This window comes from Typopeltis vanoorti, chromosome 5 (assembly GCF_054136105.1).
Source record: "Typopeltis vanoorti isolate ZY-2024b chromosome 5, IOZ_Tvanoo_1.0, whole genome shotgun sequence".
NCBI lineage: Eukaryota > Metazoa > Arthropoda > Arachnida > Uropygi > Thelyphonidae > Typopeltis > Typopeltis vanoorti.
In genome coordinates, this window is record NC_143553.1 from 118,454,883 (window position 1) to 118,475,310 (window position 20,428).

Here is a 20,428-nt window from a genome sequence, read left to right on the forward strand (position 1 = left end):
AAAATGGACTTCATTTGTGGAATTGAAAAAGGCCTCTCCTAGAGGCTACAACTAACGATATTAGATTCCAGACCACGATTATCCTTGCAACAGCAAAACAACCCAAACAGAACACCACTCCATACATGGTTGCTTATTTTTATTAAAACCATAGTATCAGTTGTCATGTATTATTATATTTCTTTCAGATGTATTTTCTTTACAGTCTGTGTATGTGTTTAATATAATTCTCACATTCATGAGGTTGAAGAACTTATAGCACATTGGGCATATGTTAGGAGAGATGGAATCTATCGGTATTTTTCTTGAATAGCAGGGTGTAGATATTAACACCCTACACAAGATCTTAAGAGATTCGACGATGACTTCTAAGGCCATAACAGGCCACTCTAGGTCTAAATCCTTGACAAGCATGATGATGATGACACACAAGCTGTCACAAAACATATAACAACAGTGCTATGTGTTAGTAAGTTAAGGTGAAAGAAGGAATCATAAGTTTCTTGAAAAGTTGGGAATTGTTTGTTGGATAAAACAGAGGTTGATAAAATGAAGGAAGATGATGAGAAGTTGGTTTGATATGTTTGGAGTTGGACTTTATTTGGATGTTGACCAGCGGCTGCTTATGTTCTTACGTGATTAGATGAAATCAGAGGAGTGATAGTGCCCAATTTGGTGGAGCATCTCCCATGAAATTGCTTATAAAAATAAATAAATAAATAAAATAAAAAAAGCACAATGCAGAAACAGAGCACCTATGAAAAACGTGACTAGATAGAATCTGTATGTGTGTGTGTGAGAGAGAGAGAGATCACCTAGTTTTTTGGAGGCAATGGATATATGTTATGCTAGATTAAGCTGGATGTGAAAGTCACCAAAGAAGAGAAAAGTGATCTTGAATGGAAATTGGAACATTATCAAAAGTAAGAGGGAGCGAGGTAGGATCTTTATTTTAGGTGATAAGACAAGAATGTTTTGATAGCACTAAAATTCACTAGGCTATTTCCCAGCTCTTGAGAATGGTGGACGTTGGTTTTTAAGGTATTTGTTATAGAACCTTGAATAATTTGATGTATAGAAGCAAGGTGTGGTTGACAGTATAGAACTCTGGGGTTCTGTAAGCCTGCATTGATTTAAAAAAAAAAAATCTTGAGAGCATGCTAGCCATTGCATGACATTCGGTGAATGACCAGAGTGGAATCTGGCAATCCAACCAAAAAAGGATAGGAGATAGAACATAAGATGGTAGGTTGTTGGCTGCCTCAGTGCCAGACATGAACAAATGCCTAGGAAATATCCAGAGTAGTGACTTCAGTTTCTGCAAACATTTCCATGACCTGTTTCTGAAGGTGGGTGAAGTTAACAGGTCTACTGCATAAGGAGAATAGTGGAGTCCATGTTGGTGATCATTAATTACTGTATTTACTTGAATATAACTTGCCCCTTTTCCTTCCACGATTAATGTTAGAAGATCGTGGTGTGAGATATATACAGGGATTTTCAGAAACTAAAGTTTTTCAGGAAAAAAACTAAATTGATGTTTGTAACGAAATCCTCAGTATTCATTATCATTTATAATTGCTCACATTATTTATAAAATGAATGTATTTAAATTTTAATTATCAACATTATTTATACGATTGGTGTCTCACCTTCATCATGTGGTATATTTGAATCTTTTAGCAACAGTGCCTTTTGTAATTAAATTAAAACAAACAGTTTCATTATTGCTTGTCCTTTTATCATTTCAGAATCATATGATCTTTGATTTATCATAACTTTGAGTTTAAAACTTGAACATTTCTCCATATTTCAAGCAAATATTACCAATAAATTACGAGACTTGAGATATGTTATGAACAATCCTTCACGAATGAATAATTAGAAGTGAAAACGGAGTGCAGAACAGACAGCAATGATAGGCCAGTAGAGATAGCACAGCTATGAAGAAGTACATATTATTGATGCGGTATTAACAAAAGATCACATAACTCAACGACAAAGGCGAGCTGACGATTGTTGAGCTGAAATGGTGATTCTCTTTAACCGAATTCTAAAATATCTGAAACTGCCATAACAACATTCACTATTTATTTTTTAAAATTCTAAACTTTTTTCATGTGCAAGGTATATGCAAAACTTTTTAACTGCTTTTTTTTTTATAAAGTAAAATCAGGGGTGTGAGATGTACATGAGGACGAGTTATATTAGAGTAAATATAGTAACTGGTGGGTCTCCAGGTAGTGAAGAAGCTGCTTGATGATTCTCCATCACTTTCGGTGTATTGAAGAGAGAGAAGTGGGACAATAGGCAATACAGGATGGGTGTTAATTCTGCAGCCCAAGTTTTGAACACAGCTGGAAGGATACTATCTAGACCAGGAGACTTATTAATATTAAGGCTAATTGAGAGTTTTTCTGATGTTGTGCGAATACTTTATGGGGAAGACTATTTCAGAATACAGGCAGATGATATGAAACAAGAGAAGTGGGCTTGGTGGGTTTGCAGTTAAACTCTAAAAGAATGTTGGGCATGTTAGTGAAAAGCAGAAGACAGGTGAATGCCAATTCAGTGAAACAATATCCATGAAAGTACCTGTAGTAAAGAGATAAAGCAGATAAATTAAGTAAGTTAGAGATGGATCAGGGATCAACATTGCCTGAATGCTGCAGTCATTTGTTGCACAGGTGTAACTTATTAAGCAACTAAGGTGATGTCTAGGAGCAGCAAGTTTCGAGGGTAGCATAAACCAGCAGAATCATATCTTAACCATAAAAACATTATTTTATTTTATTTTACATATTCTTTAATTTATCCATGGCAGAATAGTACTCACTTAGGGACAGCATATATCTTAACAGTATCTTGTCTTTGTTGGATTCTACAGTGCTATTGATTCTTGCTTGTCTCTTACGTTGATCTGTTTTTGACCACATGCCTGATATTTTCTATCGATCCCATTATTCTTGGTGCACTGATAAGTAAATAGCCTAGGCTAGGGTGTGTTCTGTAGAAAGTGAATAAGTGTTCCATGATGTCAGTGACCAAGCCGTGTATTTTTAAACATGGAAGTAATTCGGGAAAGGGAATACTGCTGTTTATGACTGGTCATAAAAATTGCCTGCAAGCCGATTACAACAGTGGGTGGTATATCCTCAGTTCTCAAAACTGAATGAAATAACATCTGTGTTGCAAATGTTAGTGACCAATCAGCAAGGAAGTATAAAGAAAATTTTTCCACTGAAATTGAAGATCAAGGTAGTCTGCATCCAGTTCTCAAATCTAAACTGCCAGCACACAGGAGAAAATGTCTGCATTCACTCGTAAGTACTTATAATAATATTATAATCTAGTAATACTGAATACCTTCTTCGTAAGTTCGTATTGTAGGGTGAAAGTGCTTGTTTTGAAACGGTAGTGCTGTGATTTTTTAAAAGTAATAGGCCTACAGATTTAAATTTTAATATGAATAAGAGACAAGGGACTTTGTTTGATTTTGGTGTTAAGAAATCTCTTATTGAAGGTGTTTGTGATGCAACAGATAGTGATTCATCCACCTCCAGTCTTCAAAGCCATTTCCAGGATGTACAAAGGGAGGGGAAAACTGCCAGCACACAGGAGAAAATGTCTGCATTCACTCGTAAGTACTTGTAATAATATTATAAATTTCTAATGATCAGAATGGGATATGTCAATGAAAATCAGCACAAATTAATTTAATGATGTTGGCCTGAGGAAACTACAATATGCTACAAGATTCATTAGCCCAGTGATTGATAACTGATTTAAATGTAATTCTATATTTGTCAACATGTCACACCGTATACATAAGTGTACTAATACTCTTTATGATGATGCCAAAATTAATTATCATTATAATGTATTAATAATTAATTAATTAATAATTATTAACTAATTATTAATACATTACAAAATAACCAAGGTATTCTGTGAAAATTTCAGTAGTTGTGAAATGTTCCATCGTAGGAAAAATCTGGGAAAACGCTGGCCTGGGCAATGGTTTCCAATTTATTCTTACCAGCTTATCTTGACTTCAATGGGTTGAAATTCACACCAGCTCAAATTCATCTTTGCTATATGCATACCTGGATTCAGTTGGGCTACTAAAGGGTTGTCTATGCACAATATAACAAACTAGCAAACAGGAGAAATGGGGGTGATATGATTGAGATGTACAAACTTCTGAAAGGGTCATAGAGGATTTCGGTTGATGGGATTTTTCATTTTATGGAGGATGGTGGAAAGGACAAGAGGGCATTCTTGGAACTGGAGAATAAATGCCATTAAGAAGGGGGTGAGGGCTAGATTTTTCTTTTATAGGGCAGTGCGTAACTGAAATGGATTGCTATTGGATCTTGTGTATGCAAGCAGTGGGAATGAATTCAAAAATAAGTACTGGTGCATGTAGTATGTGGCCTCTCTTTCGATGAGTTCCTGACTCTCTATTAATAATAATAATAATAATAATCATATATAGCCTCTCAATCAAGTCATCCTCACCTTCCAGTTGATGGGATTTTTCATTTTATGGAGGATGGGGGAAACGACAAGAGGGCCTGTTTCCACAAATAGGGCTCTGGCAAGCATTGCCGCTGCAAATGTATATCTTGACTAGTTGTAAGAAACTCCAGCTAGACCTCTAGGTGGTAGATGTCTTCCATCACCCAGTGAAATACCACCACCTTGCTTATTATTAGAGACCTGATGTGGCTGCAGCATTATTGGTCGCTAGAGCAAGGGTTCCAGTTTCTGTTTCCTTCCACCCCCACACACACACATACACACTCATCCCACATATGCTGAGAGTGATACCCTCTGTGACATACTATAAATTAAAGATGCCAAGAAATTATATTCTTGGTTTCATCCTTTATCCGAGTGTAAATCCCCAGTCATGCAGTGACTTCACGCACAATATTTGTTTGCTTACACATGGATAAAGGATGGAACTAAGCATATAATTTCTTAGCATCTTTAATTTATAGTATAACCAAGTGAAAAAACTTTCAACGTCTATCTCTGATCCAGAGTATTTTACTAATAAGGTGTGACACCTTTCTTCTACTTGTATATGGAAATATGATTTCTGCATTACATGGTTAATGAACCGTGAGATGTGGTGATTAATAATACCCTTGGAGGGTAATTGATGGCAATGCTGTAGCCAATGAAGTTCTAACTGAGGCTCAACTATTGCTGTTACCCTCCTGCCATGATAGAGCTTTAATAGCTCAATAACACCTTATCCCTACACTGTCCTCTATAGATAACGGTGAAGATGAAAAGCATTCTTGCTTCGCCCCTTTAAGCCAGTCCTTATAAGGACTATAAAGACTTAGTATCACTCCTGGGTCTGGCTCCCTCTGATGAGACCTCAAAAAAAGTCTTATGTTATCTAATCTGCTTAGTTAATATGAAAAAGCCATAGATGGCGGTGCTTTCAGTAGACCTTACTCAAGCATTTGATAATGTCCGGCATCCCTTTCTGTTCCACATCCTCCAACAAATTGGTGTAGGTAAAAAGCTGCTATCTGTTATCAAAGGAGCCTATGCCAATTCAACTACCTGCCACCTAGGTATAATTTTAACTGGGTTCCAGTCTGACCCAGTTAAAATTCAAAAAGGAGTCAAGCAAGGCTGCCTTCTTAGTCCATTGCTCTTTGCACTGATTCTTGAGCCTTTCTTACGGGAAGTCGACAATACACATTCTGTGCAAGGAATAACAGTTCCTTCAACTATGAAGGAAAATAAGGTTTCAGCATATGCTGATGATGTAGCAGGCACTTTGAAGGATAATGATTCCGTTTATCTTTTTTGGTATTTTGGAAATATTTAGCGAAACATTGGAGACATTCCTTTTTGGACTAACCCCCTAAAAGAAAACTCCTCATTATACTTTGAATTTCCATCTCTACTTAACCAATATTACCAGTTCAAGAACTTTGAAACCTTAGAGACTCGAAAATAGAGCCACTTTCATTTTCTTCTAAAGCCATAGTACTCAAAACCATAATCTTTCCTGCTCAGTTGTACATAATAAATATTACAGATATCACAGAAGCTGAAGAAAAGCAATTATTTAGTAAGCCTGTGCAATTTTTTTGTTCTAGCCAATACCAAAAAGTTAAAAAGGAATTTTTTCAACTATCAATGAAGCATGGAAGATTTGGGCTTCCAGGCTTAAAAATCTGCTATTTAAGCAATACAGCTTCAAAAATCCATAAAATATTGCAGGACCAGTCACACATGTGAATACCTTGTCCAGTTCTACCTAGGTTTTCATATGCCCCTGTTTGGAGAAAATGATTATAAAGGTCCAAAAGCTGAGATTGTTCCTGAATACTACAACACTCTGTGCTTAACTCTAAGACTGCTGCAACACTCTGGCAATGACATTCTTTCCATTAAAAAAGTAAAATTTGGTATAAAGAAATCTTTAATCTCTTTTGCCACAAACTTCCATAGTTAGGTACTGACAACAACACTTTGTTTCATAACTTATTGAAGTTCCAAGGATATCCTCACGGGAGGGATCTTGTTTGGAGAATTGCATATGGTCACCTTGCAGTCAGTACCATCAAAAGGAGATACTTTAACATTGGTGTTAAATTGTTCCAATCCGTGACATCTGTTACTGATTGGAAACAGTAGAACATGCATTTTACAGCTGCCCTCTTGCCTTGCGTATTTGGAACAGATTATGTAATGTGTTGGGCATTCCATTACTTACAACAGAACAGGCTATTTTTTTGAAGTACCCACCACCTGTCAGCGATGGGAATAAAAAAAAATCATCTAACGCCTTTTTATTCACGTATAGGGAGTAGGCGAGACCATTTAGCCCTATTTAACCTTTGGAGACTGAGTGGGCAGTTCAATCTCCACTGGCAGCCAATCAGAGACAGCTGGCCCATGGCTATCACTAATTAAGTGGCACGCAGCAAAGAGAGACCACTCAACAAGTGCTGCCATCCCATGGTCCCTAACCCTAACACAACATATTTAATGTCTAAAATAATGTGGGTTCTACAGTCGATTTTTTTGAGTTTACGGGATGAAAACCCAGAGTTTCTGGGAGATAAATCTCACTTGCCCATGCCAGAGATTGATGGGAATAGAATTTTGATTTTTATAGTTAATGAATTAAAATACCATTTATGGAAGGTTAGAAAAAAATATGGATTTGAAAACCAGCAATATGACATTCAAATGCTTTATAATATTGTATTGTGGAAATTTTATTGTTCGATTAGATGATTTTTGTACCTAGAAAGAAGCATTCTAGGAGATAGCAAATTTGTGAATAGGTGGTGTAGACCAGCGCTTCCCAAACTGTGAGCCGTGACCCCCTTGGAAGCCGTCTGTATTACGATTTTTTTTAAATGGGCCATGAAATATTTTAATTTTTCCAATGAGGGCCTTGGCATCCATAAGTTTGGGAAGCACTGGTGTAGACCACCCACGTTATGCATTATTCACAAGGGAAAGATAAAATTATGTCAACTTTTGCTGAGACGTATTTTAAATAGTTCCATCATCTTAATTGAATGTTGCCTTATAGTTTGCAGGGATGACTGGAGAGTAATCCCAGGCAGAGAAGGCCAACTCAAGGCAGTTAACTCAAATAGGACTATCTACTTGGTTATCAGTCATCTTTGTGCTTTAGTTTCAATTGGTATATTGGTTGTTCATCTATATGAGATTGGTGAAAAAGGAAAACCGATAGCATTTGGTTATAGGTTGATATAAAAGAAGCTGAGGCCTTTTCTCTCTGTCTCATAATATCTATCTCTTGCACCCCTTTACTTTTTCGCCTCAATAAAGGTCGAAATTGGTCTGGGTAGTTGTCCTTACCATAATGTATAGCATTATACATGTATGGGTATGTGCATTATGGAATGCTAAGGCAATTGATGTGAAGTCATTAGCCTCTATATACAAGTACCGGCATCGTGAAGTGACCTCATGTGCAAACTTCGTTTGCCTTATACTTGAATATAGGATGAAATTAAGACTATAATTTCTTAGCATCTTTAATTGATAGTATAACCAAGTGAAAAAACTTTCAACATGACACACCAATTGCACACTGTATGCCCGGAACCCTCCCCATTCAAGGATACAGCAGTAAAATGGTTCTGCAGGCCAGCCACTGGTTAGTATACTGAACCGAACCTGGAGACCTCCCAATCAGCTGGCGATAAATCTGCAACCATATATTTTGATCATTCGTGACTGGAGATGACTAAATACTGTGGCTTCAGGTGTATCCCCCACTTCCTTTTTATCTCTTCCTCACTGAACACAATGAACCACAACCAAAAGAAATGCGTTTCTACTGTGGATCCCAAAAATTCTTCCACACAAAATATTTTTAAAAAATTCAACCAAAAAAATCATAAAAGACAACAGAAATCCAACCAAACAACCCAGCAACACTAATTCTTAACAAAACAAGTTTCAACATTCATTTCAACAACATCCATGGCCTAAACAGCAATATAGGTGTGAGGTGGATGAATAAAGAGATTAAGCATGCGATGCAGAGAAAAAGGGCATTGTGGAGCATAAGAGAAGTGGAAGTAACCAATTTCATGAGGTCTACAAAGACCAGGCAAGGAGGGTGACTTGGTTGGTGAGAGTGTCTAAAGAGAGGTATGAACAGTAATTAGCTAATGAAGCCAAAAAGAATCCTAGGGAGTTCTTTCAATATGTAGCCAGCAAAAGAAAGAATGATTATAGAAGGATGACATTGATTGGAGGAAATGGTATAAAGACAGCTGTTGCAGAATGTGTGGTGGAGATACTTAATGAGCAGTTCATAAAGATCTTTCAATCTTGTGAATGTGACTTCATGGAGAGATTGAGAGCAGTTGATGATGGGGAGGAGAGACTGACTGTAAGTGAGCAAGAGGTGTTTGGGGAGTTGAGTAAACTAGATATAAATAAGGCTGTGGGACTTGATAATATATCACCGCATATTCTGAAGGAATGTGCCAGAGAGTTGACACCTGCCTTGACATATTTTTTTAATACGAGTCTTGCACTTGGTCAAGTTCCTAAAGAGTGGAAGGAGGGCAAGACTGTGCCACTTCATAAAGGAGGTGATCGGACTCAAGCATCAAACTATAGGCCTATCTCTGTGTCAGGTGTTGTGGTTAAGTTGTTGGAGAAGCTTGTGAGAACTAGGATCCAGAGTTGGGTTGACAACAATGGTATAATCTTTGATGGACAGCATGGATTTGCTAAAGGGAGGTCATGTTTTAGTAATCTACTTGTTTATTTAAATAAAGTGATTGCTTCCTTGGACAGAGGAGAAGGATACACAGTAATATACTTGGATTTCTCAAAAGCTTTTGATAGAGTACCTCATAATAAGTTGACAGTCAAACTAGAGCAGATGGGGGTTGGATATTAGATTAGTGAATTGGATTGGAGACTGGCTATCTGATAGGTATCAACAAGTTGTGTATGGGGGTGCGATATCCAGGAAAAGGAAAGTCACTAGTGGAGTTCCTCGGGGGTCTGTTTTAGGGCCATTACTATTTAACTTGTATATTAATGATATTGGCAAAGATTTGGATGGAGATATTCAGTTCGTCCCAAAGTTGGGATGAACCATAAAGAGTAGTGAAGATGTTGTGGCCTTGCAAGAAGACTTGAATAAATTGAGTGATTGGGCAAGCAAATGGGGATGTGAGTTCAATGTTGCAAAATGTAAGGTTTTAAAATTTGGAAAACAAAGATGGGATGCAAAATTTATGCTTGGTGAGAATATATTGTTGGAAGTAGAGGAAATAAGAGATCTGGAGGTGATTACGGATAAGGATCTAAAATTTAGGGGACACATCGCCAAAATTGTGAAGACAACACAAAGACTTCTGGGAATGATGCTGACCTCTGAAATGTTGAGTATGAGGAAAGATTGAGAAGATGTAATTTGCAGAGTCTGGTGGAGAGAAGGAAGAGGGGGAGATATGATAGAGACCTACAAGTTGATAAGGGGTTGTTATAAGATCAATGGTGGAGAAGTTCTACAGAGAATAGTGGGAGATCAGGGGAGAACCAGAGGTCATCGCTGGAAACTGTATAAAGAGGGTGTGAGTAGGGGAGTGAGAGGCAGGTTTGTTTCATGTAGAGTTCTGAATGATTGGAATGCCTTGCCTGAGAGTGTGGTGTCAGCAAGGAGTTTGAGTGTGTTTAAGACACGGTATGATGAGATGTGTGCGATAAAAGGACCTCCCAGATGAGTCTTTGACTCCATGAGGTCTTGTTTAATAATAATAATAATAATAAACAACTTGCACCACCATTTACAGTCATCTAAACCACTACTGTTCCTTTCAGAACCTCAACTGTCCAAACTACTCATTACACTGCTCTTTCTGCTGTAAGGGTGTCACTTATGCATTTGTTAGAATCGACATATCATGCCAGAGACTGCCAATCCTTGAGTTCCCCACTGTTTGATCTGCTTTGGCTCAAAATTTCTCTACGAAATCAGTCTGCCCCTTTCATATGCTCCCTCTGTCACTTTCCAAACTCCATCAACCACTCTTCTCTTCAACTTTCTCTCTCTCTAAAGCTCAACTTTTTGCAGTCTAAATACCTTAATAGTCAGGTCATCTTTCTTGGGAACATCAATATTCATGATTCATATTGGCTCCCCTTCTCCAGTTTCACTGATCAAGTAGGCAGGGATGCTGAGGTGTTTGCCATCAGCAATGACCTATCACAGATCATTCTTCCTACCAGAATACCAGACAACTCCCTCCAGTTTTGTAACACACTTGACCTCTTCCTAACAAGCTCTCCTTCCAAGTATACTGTGGTTGTCAGTTCTCCTCTTGGAAACTCGGACCATGACCTCATACAACTCTCTTTTGTCACAGAACAACCTTCACCCACTATTTCACGGTCTCGTGTCTTTTGGCACTGCAAGGATGTCAAGTGAGAGGATCTCAGTGACTTCTATTCCTCCTTCCCATGGTCCGACTACTGCTTCAGTTCCTCTGATCCAAACACCTGCTCAGACTGAATAACAAATCATTCTCACAAGAATGAAAGCTTTCATCCCTTATTCCATTCCAAATTCTTAGCAACCATCCAAGTCTTGGTTCTCAAAAAAGTGTGCCAATGATGTAAAAGAAAAAACTTTTGCTTATCACAATTGGCTCAGGACCAAAACTTCAGCTGCCCTCTCTGCCTATACTGTATCTCGCAACATCTACAAAAGAATCATCACCAAGTCCAAGTCATACTTTGAAAAGGCTAAATGCTGCAAACTTGCCTCCTGCCCAAATGGCAGTCGCTCCTTCTGGTCCCTTGCCAAGGCCATTGGGCACAACTTCTACCCACCCAGGTTTCCACCACACTCACATCCCAATGTACTGTAGTCACCTCACCAAAAGACAAGGCCAAATTACTGCCATCACTCTTCTCTTCCAATTCTACATTGATAACAGTACGAAGTTCACTCCACAAAGAATTGCTCCCTTCATGTCTCCCATAGTCCTCCTACAAAAAGAAATCCAAAGAATCCTTAATAATCTGAACACAAACATGGCATCTGATCCTGATTGTATCCCACCTATTCTGTTAAAAAGTAGTGCCCCCAGAACTACACCTATCCTGTATCACTTTTTCCATCTATCCTGCAACATGGAAGCAGGTTCACGTCCAACCCATCCCAATGAAAGGTGATAAAAGTCAACCAATGAACTACTGTCCAATTGCTCTCGCTTCTGTTCTTTCAAAAATCATGGAGAAGGTCATCAACAACCAACTATTGAGCCACCTAGAGACATACCAACTAATCAGGGACCAGCTGTGTGGATTCTGCCACTCATGATCTACAGCTGATCTTGCTTTCACCACCCACCTATGGACTCAGGTCATGGAGAAATTTGGAGAAACTTTCATGGTTGCCCTTGACATTTCAAAGACATTTGATCAGGATTTTCACCAAACTGGCATCCTATGGTCTGCCTTACTCACTCTGCAACTGTATTGCCAACTTTCTCACAGGTATACGTGTCATGGTGGACGGTTTACTCTCCTCAGATTTTCCCACCAATGCAGAAGTACCCAGGGTTCTGTTCTTTCATTCACTCTCTACTTGTATATAAATAACCTGCTCTTGCATACTTTCAATCCTGTCCATAGCTTTGCTGATGACAGTACACTCCATTCCTCGTGTTCATTCGACAAATCTTGTAGTGCTCAAGTTAGAATCCTCAAAATCTACCACGACAAGGGACCTGAACTCCCATCTCCTAGCTATATCCCAGTGGGGCAAGGACAACCTTGACCTTGTAAACTTCAGTGCCACCAAAACTCAGTTCTGTCTTGTCTCTCACAAGAGCCACTGCTAACCAACATCCTTTTACAGTCCATCTTGAAACTCACCAAACCAACCTTACTGTCTCCTCTTTCATTCCATCTACTTCTGTCTTTTGGAACAGTCTCCCCCACTCTGCCTTCCTCAAAGGTTACAACGCTCAGCTGTTTAAGCAAAATGTGAACACACTCCTCTCTTCTATTCCTATTCCCCCCACATGGCACTGAAGGCTGTAGGTCTTGTGGCCTTTCATGTGTGGGTAAGATATTAAAAAAAAGAAGGAAAACAGAAAAGATACTGTCTTCTAGAGACAAGTTCCATTGCAGTAGTAGCCGGTATGCATGTGTTATTCATGTTAACAGTACATTCAGTTTAACATAGGTATGACTGTTTGGGCCACTGAAGATAACTGCAGAATGGAGATGATTATGTTCTAATATTAAGAACAAATCATGTCATGTTGATTCCAAAATTTTCTGGAGGTTGTTATTCTTATTACTGTATTATTGTATATTGATTTTTAAACTATTAATTGTTTCTTATTTGTTAATGGAATTGAATTGCAATTATTAAGATTGAACTGTTTCTTTAAACATTTTAATTTTATCTGAATTGCTTAGGAGTACTACATCGAGGACAAAGCTACGAAGTGGAAGTTTTTCAGAGCACTTTCTACTCAAGATGTTCGGACTATAAGAAATATGTTGAAATCAGGGGCTGATCCAGATATGGTGAGGAAGGAAATAACTGCTCTGATTTATGCTGTGAGAAAAGAACCTTTCAATATGGGTAAGAGTTTGTAAGGAACTGTGGTAGCCTAAATATGATTGTCGATGAATTTGAAATAAAGCATGTTCAGTTCCAAAAATTTCACGTGCTTATTCTCAGTAATTTAAAATGGGATTTTTTCAGATATTTTGCGCTTATTGGTAGAGGCTGGGTGTGATCTAAATAAAATAAATCCCCACGACCGATATACTGCACTCATTTGGGCCTGTGGGATCAGCACTTCTCCACAGTGTGTGAAGTATCTGATTGAAAGTGGAGCAGATGTCAACCTGGCTGATGAACATGGATTCACTCCCTTATTTGCAGCAGTGTCAAATCCTCGATCCAAACCAGAGATTGTTAAAATGTTGCTAGATGGTGGTGCAATGGTAAGAAATTAAAATTCTTGCGTGATTTTCTATTTTTAGTGTTTTTTTAAATTATTTTTGTTAAAATGCTAATCTTTTTATGATTTTTGTTGCAGGTAAATTATAAGTCTAGTATGAAGAACACTGCTCTGCACTATGCCATAATTGAAGCTCACAAAGATAGAAAGAAGCGAGACTCTTTAACTGAATCTCCTGGGAAGGTAGAAATTGTGGGCTTGCTAATCCAGTATGGCATTGATGTCAATGCAGTGACAACCAGAGGTGTTACACCTTTCTCCTTTGCTGTAGTTTCACAAATGGATGCTGTAGCGTGTAAATTAATCCTGGGTGGATGTAATTTGCGCAAATGCACTGGAAGATATAAATGTCCCATATTTAAACTAGCAAAATGGAAAAAAAAGAAATTGTTAGCATTGATTTGGGCTGTGGAACCAAATTTCAGCCATGCTTGCTTGAAACATCCTAGAACTCTGTTGAAGATTAAGAATGCACAATTAAAAGAATGGCTATTAAGAAGACTTTTCAATCCTCCTCGACTGTTTGATTTGTGCCAAAAAACTATTCGAGGAGTGTTAAAAGGAAAACTTGAAGAGGCTGTAGAATCTTTAGAATGTCCACAAAGTGTGAAGAGGAGCTTAAAACTAAAAGAATTTGATTATCACTAGAATTAAGAGCACTGAATTTTGATTCTTGAAATTAAAATTAGATTATTATTATTATTTTATACTTTCTTACTAATCTACTCATCCAGAGTTTTAAAATAAATAATGTGCCTTTGTTATAGAACGTTGTTTTCATTATAATATTTTCTGTTAAATATTCTTCTGGAAGATATATATCCTCACAAAGAATGTCTGGATCAAAATATTTATCTTGTAGCAAACTAGAACTATGCTTAGTAGACATGGGAGTAGTGGTTTATACCTCTAGATTGCATTATTGTTTTATATCGAATTTTATAATAAACAATGTCTTTTCTTATAGCATGTTCTTTTCATTTAAATAAATATTCTTCTGAAATATGTGATATCCTCACAAAGAATATCAGGACTAAAAGATTTATCTTGCTGCACAACAGAGCATACTTATTAGATGATATGCATAGTAGATATGGGAGTACTGCTTAATAGTTTATTCCTCTAGATGGCTTTAACATTTGATTAATAAATACAATGATGAATAAAAAAATGATTGTTTTGTGGATCAAATGTAACCACGTGACCTACCAGCCCACTGGTAGGTCATGTGGTTTTCCTCGTGGTCTGCAAGAGAATTATTTGAAAATTGTGGTTTATTAATATAAAAACAAAACAAAACTAATATATAATTATAAATCATGCATTGCCTGTTTTTTAAATATGCAGTGAATAAATTTACTGTAGGTCATTCTCAGTAGGAATCCTGAGAGAGATAAATAAAAATAATAAATATGCTAATACTTTTTACTCCATAAAAGAAGTGGGTGAGGCTGTTTAGTCCTAACCATTTTTTTTGGAAACTGGGGGCAGTCAATATCCACCCTTAGCCGATCACAGATAGTTGTCCCAAGACTATCGATTTTTAATTGGCATCCAATGAAAAATATATATCCTTGAAAGAATACATGAAAAATGCGAGTTATGCGTAAACAAAAACATCATAGAGGATGGGAAGAATGTTGATAAGTGTCACCAAAATGTTATGGAAGCTATTGAAAACATTCAGAAATGTGGAGTACTGTAAAAGGAATCAAAATAATAAAGGTAACATGAATGCTCAAGATATTCTTGGATGTCTGGAGTAATTACCTTTTTAAAGATTATTATATGAGATAAGCAATGATTGACAAGTCACTGAAAATATTCAACAGGAATGCAATCAAGTGTATATTTAAGGGAGGAAGAAAAGCCATCAGAAACATGAAATGTAGCAATGCAGACTAGAATGGATAATATTCAACAACAAATGTGCAAGGATGAAGGTATAAAAGTTTGTTTTTACATTATATAATCACTATTATGTATTCTATAATTTCCATCTATTTGTTATATATACAGACACTGCAAAAGGATTTAATAATTTAATTAATTGAGGTTCCTTTCCTTCATCAAATTTTGATGATTGGAGTACAGCAATCTTAGTTCCCATCTATTAAATACAGACACTGCAAAAGGATTTAATAATTTAATTAATTGAGGTTCCTTTCCTTCATCAAATTTTGATGATTGGAGTACAGCAATCTTAGTTCCCATCTATTAAAAAAAAAGGAAATAAAACAGTGTGAATTACAGATGAATTAATCTACCCTGGTCTAAGTAAGATTTGTTCAAGCATACACTAGGATAAGTAGAACTGTCAAAAAAAGGAATTTGAGGCAGAACAACAACCTGTGTTCAGATCAAATGGAGGTTATCAAGATCAGATTTGTACTTCATCATCAAATTACTGACATGTATCGTCAAGGGGTGTACACGATGTGATAGTACTGCATGAAATATTTACATAATTATTAACAACTTCCTATCTACAATTTTCCTCCAAATCAGTCTGTTAGTCAAGACTCCAACATTATCATATCTTATATTTCTATCTTCTAAAGCACTTTTTACCATATCAATCCACCTATATCTTGGTCTTCCTCTGGGTCTTTTTCCTGCCAACCTGACCTGGCAGAGAACACTTGTTTTGCTGATCTTTCCTTACCCATTCTGTTTAAATGACCATACCACCTGAGATTAGCTCTGCCAACGCATTCCTGGATGCTGATAATGTCAAGTTCTTTGCTAATATCCTTGTTTTCAATATGATATTGCCATTGATGCCATCTGTTCATCCCCCTAATCTTTCTCAAGACTGTCATATCTGCAGTCTGGAGTCTTTGGCCAAGTGTTTTACTTCTGACCCAGCTTTCAGATCCATAAGTTAAAATTGGTTTGAACACTGTCTTGTATACAGCTAATTTAGAGTTTTGACTAATTTCTCTCTTATTCCATATAAAGTTATTCAGTTGACTTCCTACTATACCAGCTGTGTTGATTCTGTTGTTTATTTCCATATTTAATTTACCATCTTCAATCGTGCCTAAGTAGCTGAAATGTTTCACTTGTTCTATAGGTTCTCCATTCACAATGCAGTTGATATTTTCAATGCTTCTGCCTATTTTCATTGTCTTTGACTTGATATTGCTGACCCTCATACCGTATCCATTACAACAGTTATTCAGTTTAGTCAGGGAATCTTACAGACTTGTAGTGGATTCATTTAGAAATATAACATCATCTGCATAAAGCAGAGAGCTGAGATTAACATCTCCAATTTTGATATCAGGTTTAATACCACTTTTCTTCATAATGTAATCCATATAGATAATGAATAACAGAGGGGATAATGTACATTCTTATCTGACACCAGATTTAACATAAAACTATTTTCCTGTACTTAATTCAATTCTAACTGCTGACTTACAACTCAAATAAAGACTAAGTATTGCTTGGTATAATGTCCCATTGACACCAATATAACTGTAGCATTTCAAATAGCTTCTCTCTTGGCACCTTGTCATATGCATTTTCCAGATCTACAAAACTTAAATACAGATCTTTGTTATATTCCCATGATTTCACAACTATTTGTTATAAAGTGAAGATCTGATCCTGACAGCCTCTATTTGGCCTGAACCCACCTTGTTCTTCACCAAGCTTTTCTTCCACAATCCTTCTCAACCGTGCAAAGCTCTTTCCAGAGTGATTCAGCGCTAACGTAAATAAACAGCGTGGGAGAGTTTCCGAAATGAAGGAAAGAGTGTTGTATGGTGACTCGTTATTAAGAGGAGTAATAGATGGGAGTGTAACTAAATCGTACTTACCGGGTGCGAAATTTAAGGATGTAAGTGAGAGTATTAGAGTGCAAAAACAGAGGGTGAAAGAATTAACAATTGTGGCGGGTACGAATGAATTGAAAGATGATAAATTTTTTATGAGAGAGGACTTGAAAGTATTGTTAAAGGTAGCGAAAGAAAAGAGTGACAGAGTTAGAATGGTGAGTCTGTTACCACGGTATGACAGAGAGGAGTTTAGAAGGAGGGCCATAATCACAAATGACATTATGCGCAGGTTATGCAGACGGTGTGGTGTGGAATTCGTGGATGTGTGGAATGAGTTTGATGGGCGAAAGGACTTATACAAGATGGATGGCCTGCATTTGAATGGACTTGGTGTGCTGAGACTGGAAAAAGTGTTGCTGAATGAAGTGAAAATGGATTTGCAGAACCAGGGAAACTAGAACTACCAAGGAGGGGGGGAAGTGGATATCCAGACATCAGTGAGACAGTTGAGTGGAAAAATGTATATAATGTACCTGAGCCAGCACTAAGGACAAAAAATGGGAATGGGACATTTAGAATAACGCATCAAGATAGGGGTGGGACAAAGGGATCACTGCAATTCATGTATACTAATGCCAGGAGTATTAGGAACAAGAAGGAAGAATTTTTGGCCTTGATTGACTCTTCCTGGACACAGGTTATTGGCATTAGTGAAACATGGCTGACGGAAGATGATATAGTTAGTGGGATAGAATGTGTAGGTTATAGTATGTTTAGGAGGGACAGAGAGAATAAAATTGGGGGAGGGGTGTTATTGATGATAGCTGATGAACTGCAGCCAAGGAGAATTGAAGTATTGCAGGATAGTGAAAGGAGCTCATTTGAGGCTATTTGGTGTGAGATTGACACTGGCAGAATAAAATATACAGTTGGGTGCTGCTATAGACCAGGTGATGGAATAGATGGTGGAGATGGTATGCATAAACAAATTGATGAAATGAGTGGAAGGAGGGTAATTATTATGGGGGATTTCAACTATAGTAACATTGATTGGAAGGAGGAGAGGACACATGTGAGGAAGGAAATGGATTTTATTCAATTATTAAGGGATAACTATCTGAAACAGCATGTAATTGAAAATACTAGGGGTGTGAGAGTGCTTGACCTGGTAATGGTATCTGAGAATTTGATTGTAATAAATATGACCATGTTGCCACCTATTGGTGAGAGTGATCATAAGGTCTTGACCTGGGAGGTGGCTAAAGGTGTGGAATTTGTGATTAAGACAGGGTATATGTGGAATTACCGTGCTGGCAAGTATAACAAGCTTAGGAGATTGCTTGGATCAGTGCCATGGCATGTACAACTGCAAGGGCTGGACGTCGATAGAGCATGGGAAGTGGTCAAAGAGCATTTACAGGAGGTTATGGCTGATTGCATACCTAAGGTCCGAATAGTGAAACAAGGAGGGGTTAAATGGATGAATAACACCATTAAGCTTGAGTTGCAAAAAAAGAAACAACTATGGAGGGAATTTAAAGAAAGGGGTGACCTGCAGGCCAGAAAGGTAACGAGTGTGGTAAAAACAGCAAAAGCCGATTGTGAAAGGAAACTAGCTATGCAAGCAAAAGAGAATCCCAAACAGTTCTTTCAATATGCTGCAAGCAAGAAAAAAACTGTACATGGCAAAATGATTTTAAGGAATGACGATGGTAAAGAGTTCACTGAACCAGTCGATATAGTGGAGTTACTGAGCGCGCACTTTGCAAAAGTATATCATCCAGGTGGTGACGTTGAAAAAATGAAGGAACCATTAGTTTATACGGGAATTGTGATGAATGAAGTGGAGGTGAATAGTCTATTACAGAACCTTAATGTGAATACATCTGTGGGATTGGATAGTATACCGGCACGGGTCTTGCATGAAGCAGCTAAGGAATTATCAGTGCCCTTGACCATGTTGTTTAATCTGAGTCTCGGGTCTGGCTTAGTCCCGAAGGCGTTGAAAGAGGGGGAAAATAGTTTCACTGCATAAAGTAGGATCCAAGACTATGGTTGCAAATTACCGACCGATCAGCATATCAGGAGTCGTCAAGGTCTTTGAGAAAGTAGTCAAGGGAAAAATACAGGAATGGATTGATGAAAATGAGATACTGTACAGAGGACAGCATGGCTTTGTGAAGGGTAGATCATGCCTCAGTAACTTGCTCAAGTTTTATAACAAGGTGACGGCTGAACTGGATAAGGGAAATGGGTTTACAGTGATACTGCTGGACCTGGCAAAGGCGTTTGACAGGATACCACATGGAATTCTAATCCGTAAACTACAACATATGGGAATGGATATAGGGTTGGTGAGATGGATAGCTGGGTGGTTGATGGAGAGATATCAAAGAGTAGTTTATTCAGGAGTAGAGTCCAAAAGACGGCCTGTGACTAGTGGTGTGCCACAGGGTTCTGTTCTTGGACCACTGCTGTTTAATCTCTTCATTAACGATATAGGGAAGGGTCTAAGTGGGACAGTTCATTTGTTCGCTGATGATGCAAAGTTGGGTAGGGCGATAGTGAAAGCAGAAGATGTCAAAGTCTTGCAAGATGACTTAAATAGATTGGAGTTCTGGACTAAGGATAATGGATGTCAATTTAATGTGACAAAATGTAAGGTTATGCATTTCGGAGTGAAAAGATTAGCAGCAGTATACCACATTGGTGGAACTGTACTCCAAGAGATTGATGAGGCCAGGGACTTGGGAGTGTTGGTGGATAGGGAGATGAAGTTTAGGGGGCACATTGCAAAAGTAGCTAAATCAGCTCATCAACTCACTTGGTTGTTGAAAAATACCTTGACGAGCAGAGATAAGCAGGTTATTGTACCTCTGTACCGAGCCCTGATAAGACCTCATCTCGACTACTGTGCCCAGATTTGGTCACCTCGGTTCCTTCTTGATAGGGAGGAGGTGGAGAGGATCCAGAGGCGAGTGATGATAGCAGGTCTATGGAATGAACCATATGAGAACAGGTTGAAGATTTGTGGGTTGCAGGAACTAGTTGATAGGCAGAAAAGAGGAGAGATGATTGAGACATTCAAATTGCTAAAAGGATTCTATA

At 37.8% G+C, this 20,428-nt stretch overlaps 1 protein-coding gene across 2 annotated transcripts in view; it reads left to right on the forward strand.

Annotated features, from left to right (window-relative positions):
- LOC150106749 (uncharacterized) overlaps window positions 1-14,501 on the forward strand; it is a 59,062-nt gene extending 44,561 nt beyond the window's left edge. For both annotated transcript variants that reach the window (XM_090392686.1, XM_090392687.1), the window contains exons 2-4: window positions 12,982-13,150; window positions 13,274-13,518; window positions 13,614-14,501. In XM_090392686.1, the coding sequence (XP_090248812.1) occupies window positions 12,982-13,150; window positions 13,274-13,518; window positions 13,614-14,183 (984 nt within the window). In that variant the 3' untranslated portion in view covers window positions 14,184-14,501. The remainder of the gene's footprint in view (window positions 1-12,981; window positions 13,151-13,273; window positions 13,519-13,613) is intronic.
- The last annotated feature ends 5,927 nt before the right edge of the window (window positions 14,502-20,428 follow it).